Source organism: Rattus rattus, chromosome 2 (assembly GCF_011064425.1).
Source record: "Rattus rattus isolate New Zealand chromosome 2, Rrattus_CSIRO_v1, whole genome shotgun sequence".
In the NCBI taxonomy this organism is placed as follows: Eukaryota; Metazoa; Chordata; class Mammalia; order Rodentia; family Muridae; genus Rattus; species Rattus rattus.
This window is the reverse complement of record NC_046155.1, coordinates 168050621-168067885: the sequence shown is the minus strand read 5'-3', so window position 1 is coordinate 168067885 and position 17265 is coordinate 168050621. Positions and strand designations below refer to the sequence as shown.

The window sequence follows — 17265 nt, the reverse complement described above, 5'->3', positions numbered from 1 at the left end:
AGCCTCAGTGCACCAGGGTTCCAGATGGATTCTGGTGCTTTCCTCTGGAATCAGTAATGTGTGCAGAGAGCAGTCTCTTCTGGTTTCGCAGGCGTGTCTGCCTCTCTGAAGGTTTAGCTCTCCCTCCCACGGGATTTGGGTGCAGAGAACTGTTTATCCGGTCTGTTTCCTTCAGGTTCCGGCGGTGTCTCAGGCAGGGCTCCTGCTGCTCCTGGGCCCTCCCGCACAGGAACCCAGAGGCCTTGTACAGTTTCCTCTTGGGTCAGGGATGTGGGCAGGGGTGGGCAGTGTTGGTGGTCTCTTCCGCTCTGCAGCCTCAGGAGTGCCCACCTGACCAGGCGGTAAGGTATCTCTCCCACGGGTTCTGGGAGCAGAGAGCTGCTGCGGGCCGGGATCCGCGGGTGTGGGGAATTTTTGGGTTTTGGAAGCTCAAGCAAGTCTTAGTGTCTGTCCTGCTGTCTCGGGTCCAATTGTAGAATTCTGTTACTTCTCTAGAACCATGTGCCTTAAAGTTACTATGCTTCCCAACATACTGATAATGGGCTAAACCTCCCAATTGTAAGCAAGCCCCACTCAAGAGTTGCTGTGGTCATGTTTCTTCACAGCAATATAAAACCCTAAGACCTCAATCTAATAAATATTATGTATGCCTATAGTAATTAAATAGCTCGGGTTGCTGCCTTTCTTCCACATCAATGCTGAGCTCCCTTTAAATCCCATCAAGCTCTGGATGGCCTGTGACAATATCACTTACTATTTGAATGCTGTTCATTCCCTAGTCTTTTTTCACATGTGTAGTGTCACTGTTTGTGTGGGGGAGTGGTGTGCAGGCAGAAATGCACAAGCAAAAGATCAATTAAGACAAAATCAAAAATGCCAAAGCAATGCAAAACAAAAGTTCACAAAAATACCACTAAGTTTATGTTGTGTTGGTCAGCTACTCCTGGGCCCTGAGGTATGGTTGAAACACCCAGTGAGACAGCATTGGAGAAAATTGATTTTTTTTTTTATTTGCTAGTAGGTGTCAGTTATAGATAGTTCACTGGTTAGGGGAAGGAGCTCATGGCTTTCCCCTCACTGTTGAGTCTGTCTCACTTGAACCTGAGAACTCTGAGAACTCACGGACTCTTGAGAATTCATATGTGCATCTGTTGAGTCTGGATGTCAGTTTCTTTGGAGACACCCATCCCCTCTGGCTCTTACAATCTTTCTGCTGTCTCATGTCTGTTGATCCCTGAGCCTTTAAGCTTGTGTTTTTGTTTACTTTGCTTTTCCAAGATACCCTGGAAGTCATTACATTTAGCCTGGGCTTGCCTTAAATGTCTTGTAATTCTCCTATCTTGGCCTCTCACATTCTGGAATTACAGGCAGAAGTCACCATACCTAGCTTCAATCACCACACCTAACTTCAATCCTCAAAGGACAGGACTCTTTGAATTGTAGCATCCAAACTTTTCTCCTAGACATTAAAGCCTTCCAGGCTTTTTTGCTGATGCTGCTGGAACAAAGTCAAGAGTCAGTGCTTCATGTGGAGCCCCTCAGAGTTTAACTGTCAGTGGTCTGTGCCCTAATCATGTAGGGAGGACAGGACAACTTTTCTTCCAATAACTTCTGTCAGCATCCCAGGACAGGCTCTACATACCCAGTCAATTTGAACTGTTAGAATGCTGGGGAAAGGTTGTCAGAAGACTTTTTTCCCTTGATTTCTGAGAATAAGAGACATTCTCAACAGAGTATCTTCTCTAACAACCAACTTCCCAAATTCTCATTCCAAAGGCTTTCTTGGCATCAACAGTATATGAATACTCTGATCGTCACCAAATTCCAGGGAAGATTAAAGTTCCCAAATTCTTTTCAGTCAGTCTTCCCAATATGAGCTCTCTGACCTTCAGTAACATTTTCATACAATGGCTTGTTCTCCTCCTTTACAATCACATGACTCCTGGCGACAGTAGATTTTCTGATGTTGTGTAAGTTTTTTACAGTAAAAGCTTTTTACTAAACCTTTACATTCACAGGGTCTCAGATTTAAATGGACTCTCTGATGAGCTTTAAGAGCTGAGCTAATTCTGTAAATATTCCTACATTCCTTGCACTCATAGTGTTTGACACAAGCATGCATTTTTTTTTTTTTATGTTGAAGGTCGTCCCAGTTCCACTTGGTCTTTCCATTCTTTACACTGATAGGGTTTCCTATCAGTATAAATTTGCCACTGTGCATAAAGGCTGAACTAAGTATAAACATTTTCACACCTTATATTCATAGGCTTTCTCACCAGGACTTCTCTGATATACAGATAGCTTAGAATTACTGTAGGCCTTTCCATATTCCTTACATCATCATAAGACTTCTTAATCTATTTAGAATGTCAAAACAAGTTTCATATTCAACTAAAGGTCATCCCACATTCTTTTTTTTTTTTTTTTAAAGATTTATTTCTTATATATAAGTACACTGTAGCTGTTTTCAGACACACCAGAAGAGGGCATCAGATCTCATTACAGATGGCTGTGAGCCACCATGTGGTTGCTGGGATTTGAACTCAGAACCTCTGGAAGAGCAGTCAGTGCTCTTAACCACTAAGCCATCTCTCCAGCCCGTCATCCCACATTCTTAACAGTGGTAATGTTTCTTATGAGTGTGAATTCTTTGATGTACCTTACGGTCTCTACCACATGTAAAGTATTTCCCATTCTTTATGTTCATGATGATTCTTGCCAGTATGAATTCTAATATATCTAAGAATTTTATAAAGATATTAAAAAGCTTCCCATATTCATTACACTGAATGGGCTTCTCACCAGTATGAATTCCCTGATGTATTCCAAGCTCTGTTCCATGAACAATATCTGTTCAATCTTCCACACACTGAAAGAGTTTCACATCAGTATGAATTCTCTGATGTTTATTGAGTTGGGATTTACATCTGAAGGCTGACCCACACAGCTCGCATTCAAATGGTCTCTCTCCAGAATGAATGCTCTGATGCTGAATGAGGTATGCCAGAACAACAAAAGCCTTTCCACATTCCTGACACTTAAAAGGTTTCTCACCAGAATGAATTTTCCGATGGTGGAACAGGCTTGAGCGGTGAATAAAAGCTTTCCCACACTCACTGCACTCATATGATTTCACACCGGCATGAACAGCTCCATGTTGAATGAGGTTGGATTCACGCTTGAAGGACTTCCCACATACCTTGCATTCAAAGGGTCTTTTACTTGTATGAACAATTTTATGGCTGTTAAGTTGACTGGGAAGAAGGAAAGCCTTTCCACATTCTTTACATTCAAAAGGTCTCTCACCACTGTGAGATCTCTGATGATGAATGAGAAGTGTGTTAAGTCTAAAGAACTTCCCACATTCTTCACACTGGAAGGGTTTCTTCCCAGTGTGAATACTCTCATGTTCAGCTAATTTTGACCTTTGACGAAAGCATTTCCCACATTCCTTGCACTGATAAGGTTTCCCATCAGTATGAATTGTGAGATGTTTATTAAGTTGGTACTTATTTGGGAAGGCTGACGCACAGAGCTTACACTTGAAAGGATTCTCTTCAGTGTGAGTTTTCTGATGCTCAGAAAGGTACACCTGAAGCCGGAAAGCCTTCCCACATACATTGCATTCCAAGTATTTCTCTTCCATGTGAGTTTTTTGATGCTCAGAAAGGTATAGTTGAAGCCGGAAAGCACTCCCACATACGTTACATTCAAAGGGCTTCTCACCAGTATGAATACGCTGGTGCTTAACAAGGTGCCTGGAAGTTCTGAATTTCTTGCCACATTCCTCACATTCAAATGGCTTCTCTTCACTATGACTGCTCTGGTGCCGTGTGAGATGAGCCAGAACAATGAAGCCTTTCCCACAGTCCTTACACTGAAAAGGTCTCTCACCAGAATGAATTTTCTGATGGCGCACAAAACTTCTATGTCGTTTAAAAGCTTTCCCACACTCACTACATTCATATGGTGTCACATCTGCATGAATAATCCTATGTTCAACAAGGCTGGAGACACGGTTGAAGGACTTCCCACACTCCCTGCATTCAAATGTTTTTGCACTTGTATGAATGGTTTTATGGTACTTGAGTAGGTTGGGATGTTGAAAAGCCTTTCTATCCTCATGATTGGAAGTTTTCTCACCACTGTGAGACTTCTGATGTCTTGTAAGCAGCTGGGAGAGTCTGAAGGCCTTCCCACACTCCTTACATTCATAGGGTTTCTCTCCAGTATGAATACTCTGGTGCTGAGTAAGAGTTGACCTACAACCAAAGCACTTCCCACACTCCTTACATTCATATGCTCTTTCTACATTGTGAGCAAGAGTCTGGCTGGTATAAATAGTTATTTCTTCCTTGTTAGTCATCTGTTGACCAGCATCTCCTTGACAATCCTGTAGTCCATGGAATGTACTATAGTTGGGGCCATTACTAAACATGGAGCCCTTGAAGTCAAAAGTTCTACTTAATTGCTTTATGCTCTGTTTGGGAAATCTTCTATTATTAACAGGATTTTTTGGAGATATATTTCCAGCATCATAATCTGTTTCCAATTCTGAAAGAAAAGTAGAAATCAAGAATACTTTATTTCCTGACAATACACATACACACATTTTCCTGTAACATAAAAAACATTAAATGAATGGCCAAACTCTAATATAATATTTGAGAAGAACAAGGAGATAATATCTGAACAGGAGTAAGGAGAGCAGCAGTAAACAAAGTTTACGTAAAATAATACAGTTTACAGTAGAACAGGTTGGAAATGGGATGACACGTCTGTCTAAGAATTCTGTTTTCTTTAAAAACACAGAAATGTTACGGGAATATGTTTTTGTTTGTTTCCTTTTAACAGCCCTGGTTGTCAGTGAGCTGACTTGTAGATCTGGCTGGCCTCAAACTCCCAAGAGATTCATCTGGCTCTGTCTCACAATTGCTGGGATAAAGGTCTATGCCACTACTGCCAGCATTTGTTTTTAATCCCAGGTGTGGGATATGGAGCTACTTCAGGTCATCCACAGCAACAGACTAGGATTTGCCTCGTGCTATGGTAGGGACTTGATTTTACCAGCTATAGATAGGTTTTGCAAGTCTATGACACTTAAAATTCTGGGGAATCTTGAGGGGCTATGAAGGCTACAGCACCCAGGGGTGCTGAGGGAGGCGCTGCTCCTGCTTTCAGTTGCTGATCTTGTGATCTGTCAAGTGGTTGCACACAAAGAGAGAAAAAGAAATCGGATATCCCAGCAGCCACGATCAAAGTTGTTTCAAGAAACTCAAAGCCCTTAATCAGCAGGATATGTCTAAGGATATCCACACTCCTTTTCCCCTCTAGCATTCTTTTTCTCCTAGTGTTTGGCAGTTGGAAGGATGGAATAATGGTGGAGAAGGGTTGTAGAAAAAGAAACCCATGCAGTGGGCAAATGTCAGTCTCAGGTCTGCTTAACCAGATTATAACTGTGCTGAAATAATCTTATATGTCTATTTGCATGCTACTTGAAATACACAGCGATCAGACATTTCCACCAGTCTGTCCTTGGGGGGATGCAGCAGCAACTTATGTCACCACAAACAGCCACCAGGTGTGCCAGGTGTGGCCTATAAAAAGTCCCAGCTACCCCAGCTTCCTCTCTGTCTTATTCATTTTTCTCTGTCCCTCTGTTTCTATCCATTTGCTATGTCTCCACTGGTGACAGCCTTTCAGTTTCAGCCATGTAGATGGTCATTGCTACTTAATGAATTCTTTTTCCCACTCTTTAGCTCTCCAGTTTTACCCCTAACACTAAATGAGAGAGAAAGGATAGAGGGGGGACACAGAGAATGATCCCTCAATCAAACTTGTTTCCCACCTATTCCTCCCAGTTTCCAGCCCAAATCCTTCAAAACTTTCTCCCAGCCACTCCTCCCTCAGATCCCCAACAGTGTGCTTAGACAGTCCCTCTCCCAGTTTTCCCAGTACTAGCCGCTCTAACCTATAACAGCTCTACCCTATCCGCACAGCTCAGCCTCTCCTGTCTCCTAACAATATCTTCTGCCCCCACTGCCTCCTCCTCTCACTCTGCTCAGTCTCTGTTCTCAGCCTCTGCTTTATATCCTACAGTGAAGGTCACAGGGCCAAGCAGTTCTAACAGCTAAGACTTCTTAAAAGGCCAGCTGACTAGCAATTGAGATCCTTTAAAGGGCCAGGCGCACAAGATAAATCACACTACACTACCAACCCTCAGTGAAGCTCTTACACTAGATCAAGTGTGTGGTATAATTTCTTAGCCACATACTCTGGCACAGGCCTGCCAAAGGTATCCACAATTTGCCACTTTATCCAAACATACATCTTTTAGTAAAGGTTTTTGAATAAATCCTGAGGGGGGAAGAAAAACTATACCCAACAAAGACAAGACCAGACATCAGCACTTGGAAATATAGTCTTTGCAAAGGCACATGCATCAATGTCAGCATGAAAACACTGTAAAGTCAGGGCTGTATGCGTGCACTAGAGCCCAGCAACCCTACCTCCACAGTACTGCAACCCAGCTGAAGCACAAGAAAAACATTAAAATCGCTTTCATACATAGGATAGACTATTAAAGAGGAAGAAATCCCATAATGGAATCTATGAAAACACAAACAGTGGAAGGAAATGCATGAAACAGTTCAAGACCCGAAAGCAGAATTAGAATCAATAAAGGAAACCAAAACTGAGATACATTTTTGCTACAAAACTTAGGAACTCAACAGGAACCTCAGAGGCAAGTCTCACCAACAGAACAGAAGAGACAGTAGGGAGAATCTGGGCACTGTAGACACAATAGAAAAGATGAACACCCTCATGCAAACCTTAAAAAAAAATCCTGCCCAAATCATCCAGGAAATCAAGTACACAATGGGAAGACAAAATCTAGGAATAAGACTAGAGGAAAGAGAAGAAACCCAGGTTAAAGGCAAAGGAAATATTTTCAACAAAATCATAGAAAATCCTTGTACCCTAAAGAATAACATGCCTATTAATGTAGAAGAACCATGTTGGACACCAGTAGACTGAACAAATGAAGGTCCTGTCAGTACATAATAACCAAAACACTAAACACACAGGACAAAGAAGGACTGTGAAAAGCCACAGAGGACACAGACCAAGAAAAGAGGCAACTTAATGGAATAATACATTATAATGGCTTCTTCTTGGAAGCTCGAAAAGTCAGAAAGGAATGGACAGATACTTTACAGAGTCTCAGAGATCATAGATGCTATTCCCAGCAAAACTTTCTATTACCAATAGTGATAAAAGCTGCATGGTATTGGTAGTAGAAACAGACAGGTTGATCAATGGAATCAAATTGAACACCCAGAAATAAACTCACACACCAACAGACACTTGATTTTTGACAAAGAAGTCAAAACCATACAATGGAAACGGGAGAGCATCTTCAACAAATGGTGCTGGTCTAACTGAATGTCTGAATATAGAAGAATGAAAATAGAACCATATTTATCACCCTGCATAAAACTCAAGTCCAAATGGATCAAAGACCTCAACATAAAACCAGATACACTAAATCTAATAGAACAGAGAGTGGGGAGTAGCCTTCAAAATGTTGGTACAGGAGACAACTTCCTGAAGAGAACACCAATGACTCAGGCCCAAAGATCAAAAATTAATACATGGGACCTCATGAAACTGAAAAGTTTCTGTAAGTCAAAGGACACCATCAATAGAAAAAAAGACATCCCAGATAGGGAAAAGATCTTCACCAATACTGTATCTGACAGAGGGCTAATATCCCAAATATATAAAGAACTCAAGAAATTAGGTGCCAACAAACCAAATAACCCAATTAAAAAAAATGGGACACAGAACTAAACAGAGAATTCTCAACAGAGAAATCTCGAATGACTGAGAAGCATGTAAAGGAATGTTCAACATCCTTAGTCATCAGGGAAATGCAAATCAAAACGACTCTGAGAGTCTACCAGAATGGCTAAGATCAAAAACTCAAGGGACATCACATGCTGGCAAAGTTTTGGAGCAAGGGGAACCCTCTTCCACTGCTGGTGGAAGTGTAAACTTGTACAACCACTCTGGAAATCAATTTGGCAGTTTCTTAGAAAACTGGGGGGCTGGAGAGATGGCTCAGTGGTTAAGAGCACCGACTGCTCTTTCAGAGGTCCTGAGTTCAAATCCCAGCAACCACATGGTGGCTCACAACCATCTGTAAAGAGATCCGATGCCCTCTTCTGGTGTGTCTGATGACAGCTACAGTGTACTCATATACAAAATAAATAAATAAATCTTAAGAAAACTGGGAACAGTTGTGCCTCAAAACCCAGCTATATCGCTCCTGGGCACACACCCAAAAGATGTTTCAGCACACCACAAGGATATTTCCTCAACTATGTTCATGACAGCTGTATTAGTAAGAGCCAGAAATTGGAAATAACCTAGATATCTCTCAACTAGAGAATGGATAAAGGAAACGTAGTTCATTTACACGGTGTAATATTACTCGGCTATTAAAAACAAGGGCATCTTAAATTTTGCAGGGAAATGGATGGAACTAGAAAATATCCTGAGTGGGATAATCCAGACCCCAAAGGACATATGTGGTGTGAACTCACTTATAAGTGAACATTAGCCATAAAGTACAGGATAACCACGCCATAATCAACAGATCTAAAGAAGCCAAGTAACAGGGAGGGCCCAAGGGAGGATTTTTGAATCTTTCTCAGAAGGAGAAATATAATAGATATTGGAGGAGGATGGAGGGATGGGACTGGATGGGAAAGAGGATGGGGAGGGGAGGGAGTCATGTAGGGAGAGCATGGGAGAGAGAATGAAAATTGGTGGTGGTGGAGGGACTTGCCAGAGACCTGGGATGGGGGAGGTCCTGGGAGTCTATTGGAGCAACTCTAGCTGAGACTCCTAGCAGTGGAGGATGTGGATCCTGAAGTGGCCACTTCCTATAGCCAGGCAGGAATCTCAGTGAAGAGATAAGGACAGCAGCCCACCCACAAAATCTCTGACTCAAAATGTGTCCTACCTATAAGATATGCAGGGACAAAGATAGAGCAGGAGGGCAAGGCCAAACAAAGACTGCCCCAAATTGACCCGTCCCATGGGCAAGAACCAACCCCTGACACTGTTAACGATACTCTGTTATGCTTGCAGACAGGAGTCTAGCATAACTGTCCTCTGAGAGGCTCCCCACAGCAGCCAATAGAAAGAGGTGCAGAGATGCACAACCAAACATCAGATGGAGCTCAAGGAGTCTTGTATAAGAGTAGGGGTTAAGGGACTGAGGGACCAGAAGAGGACAGGGATTCCACTAGAAGACCAACAGAGTCAACTAGCCTGGACCCCTGAGGACTCCCAGAGACTGAATCACCAGAGAGAGAGAGCACAGGCTGGAGCTAGGCCCCCTGCACATATGTAGCAGATAAGCAGCTTGGTCTTCATGAGGGTCCCCAACAACAGGAGTGGAGGATGTCCCTGAATCTGTTGCCTGCCTGTGGATCCTGTTCCCCTAACAGGGCTGCCTTAGCTGCCTCAGTGGGAGAGGATGGGGTGATACCTAGTGAGGGGCTTCCCCCATGTCAAGGGAGAAGGGTAGGGAGGAATGGGGAAGGATCTGTATAAGAGGGTACTGAGAGGAGAGTGAGGCTGATATTGGGATGTAAAGTGAAAAAGTAAATAAATGTAATAAAAATTAGAAAAAAACAACAACAACAAAAAAGGAAAATTGGTTCAAGACAGAGATTAAGAGAGAAACTAAAGACTTCCTAGAATTAAATGAAAATGAACACACAACACATCTAAACTTACGGGACATGACGAAAGTTGTTCTAAGAAGCAAGTTCAGAGCACTATGTACTTTCATTTAAAAAAAAAAATCAGAGAGACCTCATCCTAACAACACCAGAACAAAAAGTGCTAGAACAAAAAGATGAAATTACACCTAGCAGGAATAGAGTGTAAGAAGTAATTAACTCAGGGCTGAAATCAATAAAAGAGAAGCAAAGGGGGGAAAGATACGAAGCATCAATGAAACAAGGAGTTGACTCTGAGAAAATCAGACTGACAAACTCTAAGCCAAATTATCTAAATGTAGAAAAGGGAGATTCAAATTAACAAAACTAGAGATGAAGGAAGGACATTAACTGTAGCTGGTCTTTGCTACTTTGTGAGTTCTTCTTTTTCCCAACCTTTATCTGCCCCCACCCCCAGCATCCTACCACACCCTGCTGGCTTCACCCACGAGCACTTGATAGGAGAGAAACAAGGCTATAGGGGAGAGAGAACTTAGAAAATCCCTGAATCTAGTTTCTTTTCATTGTTTCTTCTTGGACCATGGCTAATAGCAACAAGAAACTAACTTCCCTAAAGGAACAACCACACCTCTTGGGGGCCCTACTATTGATGTTCCCTCTAAAAAGTCCCCAGAATCCCAACGTTTACACAATCAAAGAAAGCATCTGCAGCTGACAAAACCATGCTTCTGCTTGGTCAGAGGCTGCAGACACCTCCGCACACTGTGACTAAAATAAAAGCACATTCTTATAATATTTCTGAGTTTTCAAAGGAAACAAGAAATTCAGAATTCTCAAAAGTTGTCATTATACACATAACAAGACACACTGGAAATCCAGATTCATTAGGACATGCAATAAAAGCCTAAACTCCACCAAGTGGAAAATCTAAAAGAATTGAGTGATGTTTCCAATTCATACCACTTGACAAAGTTAAAAGACGACTAGATAAGCAACTCAGACCATCAGACAACCCCTAGTGAAATAGAATCAGTAGTTAAAACTCTTCCAAACAAAAAACAAAAAAGTCAAGGGCCAGATGACATTAGCTCATGCCAATACTCCTAAAATTATTGCTCAAAGAATACAAGGAGAGCTGACCAGTTCTTCTTATGAGGTCACAGGCTCCCTGAAACCCAAACCACGCACAGACTCAGCAAAGAGAACTACACAACAATTTCCCTGATGAACATAGATGCAAAAATTCTCAATACAAAAATACTTGAAAACAGAATTCAAGAACACTTCAAACTATCATCCATCATGATCAAGTAGGATCCATGCCAGAGTTCCAGGGACAGTTTGATAGGCATAAATCAATAAATGTAATCTGCCACAACAAAAGGAAAGACTAGAGCAACAGGATCATCTCATTAGATCTTTGACAACATTCAACACTCCTCCAGGAAAGAGACCTGGAGAGATTAGGGATACAAGGGACAGACATACTGCAACCTAATAGAGGCAGAGTTCAGCAAGCCCAAAGACAGAGAAAACTCAAAGCAATTACATTAAAATCCAGAAAAAATAAAAGACAAGGTTGTCCAAACTCTCCATACCTACTCAGTAAAGTACTTGAAGTTTTACCTAAAGCAGTAGGACAACTGAAGGAGAGCAAAGGAATGCAAATTGAAAGGCCAAAGTATCCAGACGTGCAGATGATGTGACAGCATACATAAGCGACCCTGAAGACTCCAATGGGGAACCCCTACAGCTGATAAACACACTCAGCAAAGAGCTGGATACAAAATTAACTCACAACAATCAGTAACTCCTCTAGGTACAAAAGACAAAAGAATTGAGAAAAAGAATTAGAGAAACAACACATTTCACCATAGACTCAACTAATATACAATACCATAGAGTAATTCTAATCAAGCAAGTGAAAGACTTGTATGATAAAAATGGTAAGACATTGAAAAAAAAATTGAAGATATCAGAAGATAGAAATATCTTCCATGTTCATGGATCATGGGAATTAATATAGTGAACTTGGCCATCCTATACACAGCAATCTACAGATTCAATGTAATCTCCATCAAAATCCCAATACAATTCTTCACATGCCATGAAAGGCCAACTTTAATCCAAAAATCCCAAGATAGCTGAAAACAATTCTGAATAGTAAGACAACTACAGAACGTATTACCATCTCCAAATCAAGTTGTTCTACAGAACTATAGTAATAAAACGGGAGGGTGCTGTCACAGAAAGAAGACACATTGATCAAGGGAAGTGAATGGACGCGATAAATCCACACACCTATGGGGCAGTTGACAAAATACACACTGGGAAAGACAGCATCTTCAACAAATGGGACCATTCCCAAAGTACAGCTGCGTGCACACGAGTGCAAACAGATCCATAATCATCACCCTGTACAAAAGGGATCACCCTACTCCAAAGGGATCAAAGATCTCATCGTGAAACCAGGTACACTGAACCTGAGGGAACAGAAAGTGGGGAATCGACTTGAACTCACTGACGAAGGAAACCGTGCTCTGAACAAAGCTTCATAGACACAGTCATGGAGAGTAAGAATTAGGAAATGGGGCACTGTGAAACTGAAGGGTTCCAGCACTGCACAGGACATTGTCATTTGGACAAAGGGGCAGCCTACAGAAGGAAAAAACATTTAACAGCTACATATCCAACACAGGCCTAATATCTAAAAAAGATCTATATAGCTACAGAACAATAACTCAATTAGAAAACAGGATGAAGATCTCAACGAGAATTCTCAACAACAAACTCAATTGGCTGAGGCACCTACAGCTCCAGCCCAGGGGAGCTGAGCCTCTCTATGGCCTCTTTGGATGCCCGCACACATGCATGCACACACACCACCAATGAGGAAACACTTTTAAAGGTTATAAAGAAAGACAGCACCTGCTCCAGTAGGAGGGAAGAAATTATAACAACTTAAAGGGATTCATGAGACAGAAGCCCCTCTGACAGCTTCTGCTCTGACCCCGACTTCCTTCCCAGGGCTCAGCCTTGTTTCCCACAGACCCTGGGCTCTGAAGGAAGTTTGTCAAACCCAGGGTCAGCTCTGTGGAGCCTCTGACCACAAGCTGTGCCTGGCAGGGCTGCAGGCTCACCTCCCTCTTACTCACCTGGGCTCGGCCTGTCTGTTTCTTCCTTCACAGCCATCCAGGGCTCTTTCTCCTGCTCTAGTAAGGTGATCAGGTGTGGCTTGGAAATGCAACTCCCCACTTAAAAAGAGAAAGAAATGACTCATTGTGTATATACTTATTTATTTGTTTGTTTGTTTGTTTATTGAGACTCAATCTAATAATTCCAGGATGTCCTAGAACGTGATAAGTGGACCCAGCTGGCCTTGAACTTACTTGATCAGCCTTCTCTGCCTCCAAAATGCTGGGACTGAAGGTTGTGTGCCCCCATGGCACTCCCTGCCTATGCAGATCCTCCAAATACAGAATTATTTATTATGTAGGTCTATACAGCTTGACACAGTAGATCATGCCTGCAAGCCCAGCGCTCTGGGCTGCAATGCAAGACCCTTGTCTCCAAAAAACAAACAAAAAAAATATATTAAAAGCCAAAATAATGCTTCAAAAAGACCTCAGAGATGAGGGAAAGAAACAACTTGGGCAAGAAACCACCTGTTTCAAATTGAAGTTTTAATCTCCTTTAAATGCAGACAGGCGCTTTTCACGTAAGAGGAAAGCGTAATGGAGTAGTGAGAACGTGAACCTGAAGGCTGTACTGTGTGGTGTAGACCCCGTCTCTGCAGCTCACCACTGATGACATTCATCTAGCAAGGCCGTAGGATTCTATGCTCAATTTTCACATCTAATGACTAGAAATGGAGGGGCACATATAGCCACAACTCTTGAAGAGTGAAACAGGTAGATAAGAAGCAAAAGGTTGGGCTGGAGAGATGGCTCAATGGTTAAGAGCACAGACTGCTCTTCCAGAGGACCTGAGTTCAATTCCCAGCAACCTCATGGTGGCTCACAACCATCTGTAATGGGATCCGATGCCCTCTTCTGGTGTGTCTGAAGACAGCTACAGTGTACTTATATATAATAAATGAATAAATCTAAAAAAAAAACAATTTAAAAAAAAAAAGAAGCAAAAGGTTGGACTTAGTTTCACAGCGAGTCTGAAGCCAGCCTGCACTATGTGAGACCAATGAAATGTTTTAGTAATAACAACAGATAAAAATTTAGATTGGGTTCATGCTATCTATGTGATAGGGTTGTTTAACACTTGTCTTAGTCAGGGTTTCGATTCCTGCACAAACATCATGACCAAGAAACAAGTTGGGGAGGAAAGGGTTTATTCAGCTTACACTTCCACATTGCTGTTCACCACCAAAGGAAATCAGGACTGGAACTCAAGCAGGACAGGAAGCAGGAGCTGACACAGAGGCCATGGAGGGATGTTACTTACTGGCTTGCTTCCCCTGCCTTGCTCAGCTTGCTCTCTTATAGAAGAACCCAAGACCACCAGCCCAGGGATGGCACCACCCACAATGGGCCCTCCCACCTTGATCACTAGTTGAGAAAATGCCTTACAGCTGAGTCTCATGGAGGCATTTTCTCAAGGGAGGCTCCTTTTCCAGATTGTGTCAAGCTGACACACGAAGCCAGCCAGTACAATACTATATTCAAATACTTGGACGATTCTCTGACTTACACTAATACAAAAATCATTATTTGTTTTTTAACTTTCCATGTATTCACTTAGTAATGCTGGGGATGGAACAAGGGCCTTGAGCATCCTGGGGGCGTGGTCTATCTACCCCAGCCAAGTAAACTGTTATCATTACTGTTCTTCAGATTGCATTTGTTAACATTTACACCTCATTCTCACAGATTTACTCAATGAAAAGACAAACGTCACACCATACAACCTACAAAGCAGGTAAAGGAAGTATTCACAGAAGAAAACAGAATGTGTCTACTTCTGTTTTGAATCAACTCTGCTAATTCACTGGTAAGTAAATCATAACAGCTCTTGTAACTTAGTTGTGCATGTACAGGATATGTATGTGTGCATGAGGGTGTGTATAGGCATGCATGCATGCATGTATGTATGTGTCTATAGGCCAGAGACCAGTGTTATATGTCTTTGTTGACTGCTGTAGACTTTAGTTTTTGAGACAAGGTCTCTCACTGAACCTAGAAATTGAGAGGATAAACAAGGGGTGGGAAAGCAAGCAGGTGCTTCATGAAGTCCTATTTTCAACCCAACAAACTTTACATCCTTCCTTTGGGAAGAAGGCGGAAACCAGCTCCCTGTTTTAAATTGCTATTGATTAAATTCTATTCTATGTGTATGTAAGGATTGTTCTGCATGCATGAGCAAGCAGAAAATATGCATGTGTCCCATGGAGGCAAGAAGAGGGAATCAGATCCCCTCAAACTGGAGTTACACATGGTGTGAGTCACCTTGTGGGGCTGGGAATTGAACCTGGATCCTCTGTAAGAGCAGGTGGTTCTCTTAACCATCAAGCTATTTCTCTAACCCATGAATATATTTATGGACTTATCTCTGTATTTATTTTATTCTGTGTTATTTTGTTTTGTTTGAAACAAGGCCTCACCCTATAGACTACGCTAGCCTAGAGCTCAGTTTGCGTCTGAGGGTGATGTTGCACTCAGCGACCTTCCTGCCCCAGCCTTCTCAGTGAGCAGTGACAGGAACCAGCCACCATCCCAGCTTCAGCCACCACTGGGAACAGGGGGCTGTCATTTAATTCACAGTGAGGAGAGCCCACAGTGTATGAGACACATCATCATTCATGGGACACAGCCTTACCCACTGAGACGAGGTGGCAGTAGGTCTCCAGCATCGTGTCCCTGTAGAGGACCTTCTGAGTAGCATCCAGGCAGGCCCACTCCTCCTGAGAGAAGTCAACAGCCACATCCCTAAATGTCACTGACCCCTGAAAGAGCAAACACAGTAGAGTGAAATGGGGAAGCTTTCAGAATGGAAAGACAGAAGGGAAAGGACTCAGGCGAGGGAAGCAGCCATAAGGAAATGCTCAAGGCCCCTGACTGCACGAGCTCCCCATAAACCATGACTGTGCTCTCCCCACATATCCACTAATGCGCCTCCCGCTCCAGCCACATCCTTCAGGTTACACCACAGAAGAGAACTGTCACCTGGGGTCAGAGTGAATGACATAAGGAATGCTGTGGGTCCTTGAGTTTATTATGATATCGGATGACATAAAGATTTGCTGTCATGAGAATGATTTCTGTAATTATGTACGAGTCCATAAGCAGACTATACAGGAGTCCATGTTAAATGCATACTAGGTTTAACCTTTTCTGTTTATACTTTTTTAAAAACACTTTCCAGGTGACAATGTGCCTCAGGTCTTCCCTGAGTGCAATCACCTCCCTGTCGCAGCCTGGATGACCTTTCCTCTGATCACTGAACTCTCTCCTCAAGCAGGTCACCTCCTCACACATACACAGGGGACACTCACTCTCATGCACTGGGTCATCAGCCTGGCAACACACAGATGTCAATCAGGTTTCCCAGGGCAGTCAAATGAGGCCATCACCTCAAAGCTCTGAGGCTGTCAAAGCCCCTGCTTCCCTGTGGGACAGACACCTCCACTGCAGGGACAGTCCTCCCTGAGCACAGACCAAGCAGAGAGCACCCCTGGAGGAATGCACTCAAAGACAACCCCAGGACCAGCTGGGAAGAGGAACCCACAGGAAGTGCTCAGACCTGCCAACCCTCACTGTAAAGGGGCAGACTGGGCTGGGGGACTCCAGATCCTTGGGAAGCTTCAAGAGGGAAAGATGGGAAGGAGTCACCTAAGCTGAAAGTCACCCTGTGTCAAGGAGAAAAACACCAACTTACACAGGCCATGTGTTGAGAACTGGAGCTGGCCATTCTTCTTCAGGCTTCCTCTCCTGGGGACAAAAAGAAAGCCTGTCATTGCATTGTGACTTGATGTTCCCAGGCTGACTTCTGTCACTGTGACTCAACAACTACATTTATTCCTCAAGCATCCCCACTCACTCTCTCCCTCCCACGATCACAGCCTCCCACACACAGATTAGCAGCACCCAGGAGTCTACACAAAGCCCACCCTCTCCTAACCCAGACAACGCATTACAGAGGGTCAGCGTGGGAGTGCAGGGCATACACATGTCTGCCCTGAACTTCCTCCAGGAGATGCCAGCAGCAGGGACCCCATCTTCCACCCTGAGATCCAGCCAGCCCTGCCCCTGGGCCGCTCCTCCTCCTGTGAGCAGATCTCCCTACTGGAACCCCACCTATCAAGGCTGGTGGGGCTTACAGCATCCAAATGGCGCCTCCTTTGAACACTCAGGGCTGAAGCACAGCAGGGCTGGAGGGGCTGCAGCTGCAAGGCTCAGGCAGGGCCAGCATCCTGTACCCACGTTCAGTAAATGGACTGCGTGAGGACTGCCCTGTGCTCTGTACTACACTCAGCAGCACTGACCTCTGCTCACAA

The 17265-nt window shown here is 43.3% G+C and overlaps 1 protein-coding gene across 1 annotated transcript; it reads right to left on the bottom strand.

Annotated features, from left to right (window-relative positions):
- Positions 1 to 1984: 1984 nt before the first annotated feature.
- Positions 1985 to 16808, bottom strand: LOC116892410 (zinc finger protein 59-like). The gene is made up of 5 exons (XM_032894090.1): positions 16647 to 16808; positions 15588 to 15714; positions 12914 to 13012; positions 2611 to 4554; positions 1985 to 2407 (listed from the first exon to the last, which is right to left on the bottom strand). Exons 1-4 carry the CDS (start codon positions 16677 to 16679, stop codon positions 2855 to 2857), a joined length of 1959 nt encoding a protein of 652 aa, XP_032749981.1. The 5' UTR covers positions 16680 to 16808; the 3' UTR covers positions 1985 to 2407; positions 2611 to 2854.
- Between the last annotated feature and the right edge of the window lie 457 nt (positions 16809 to 17265).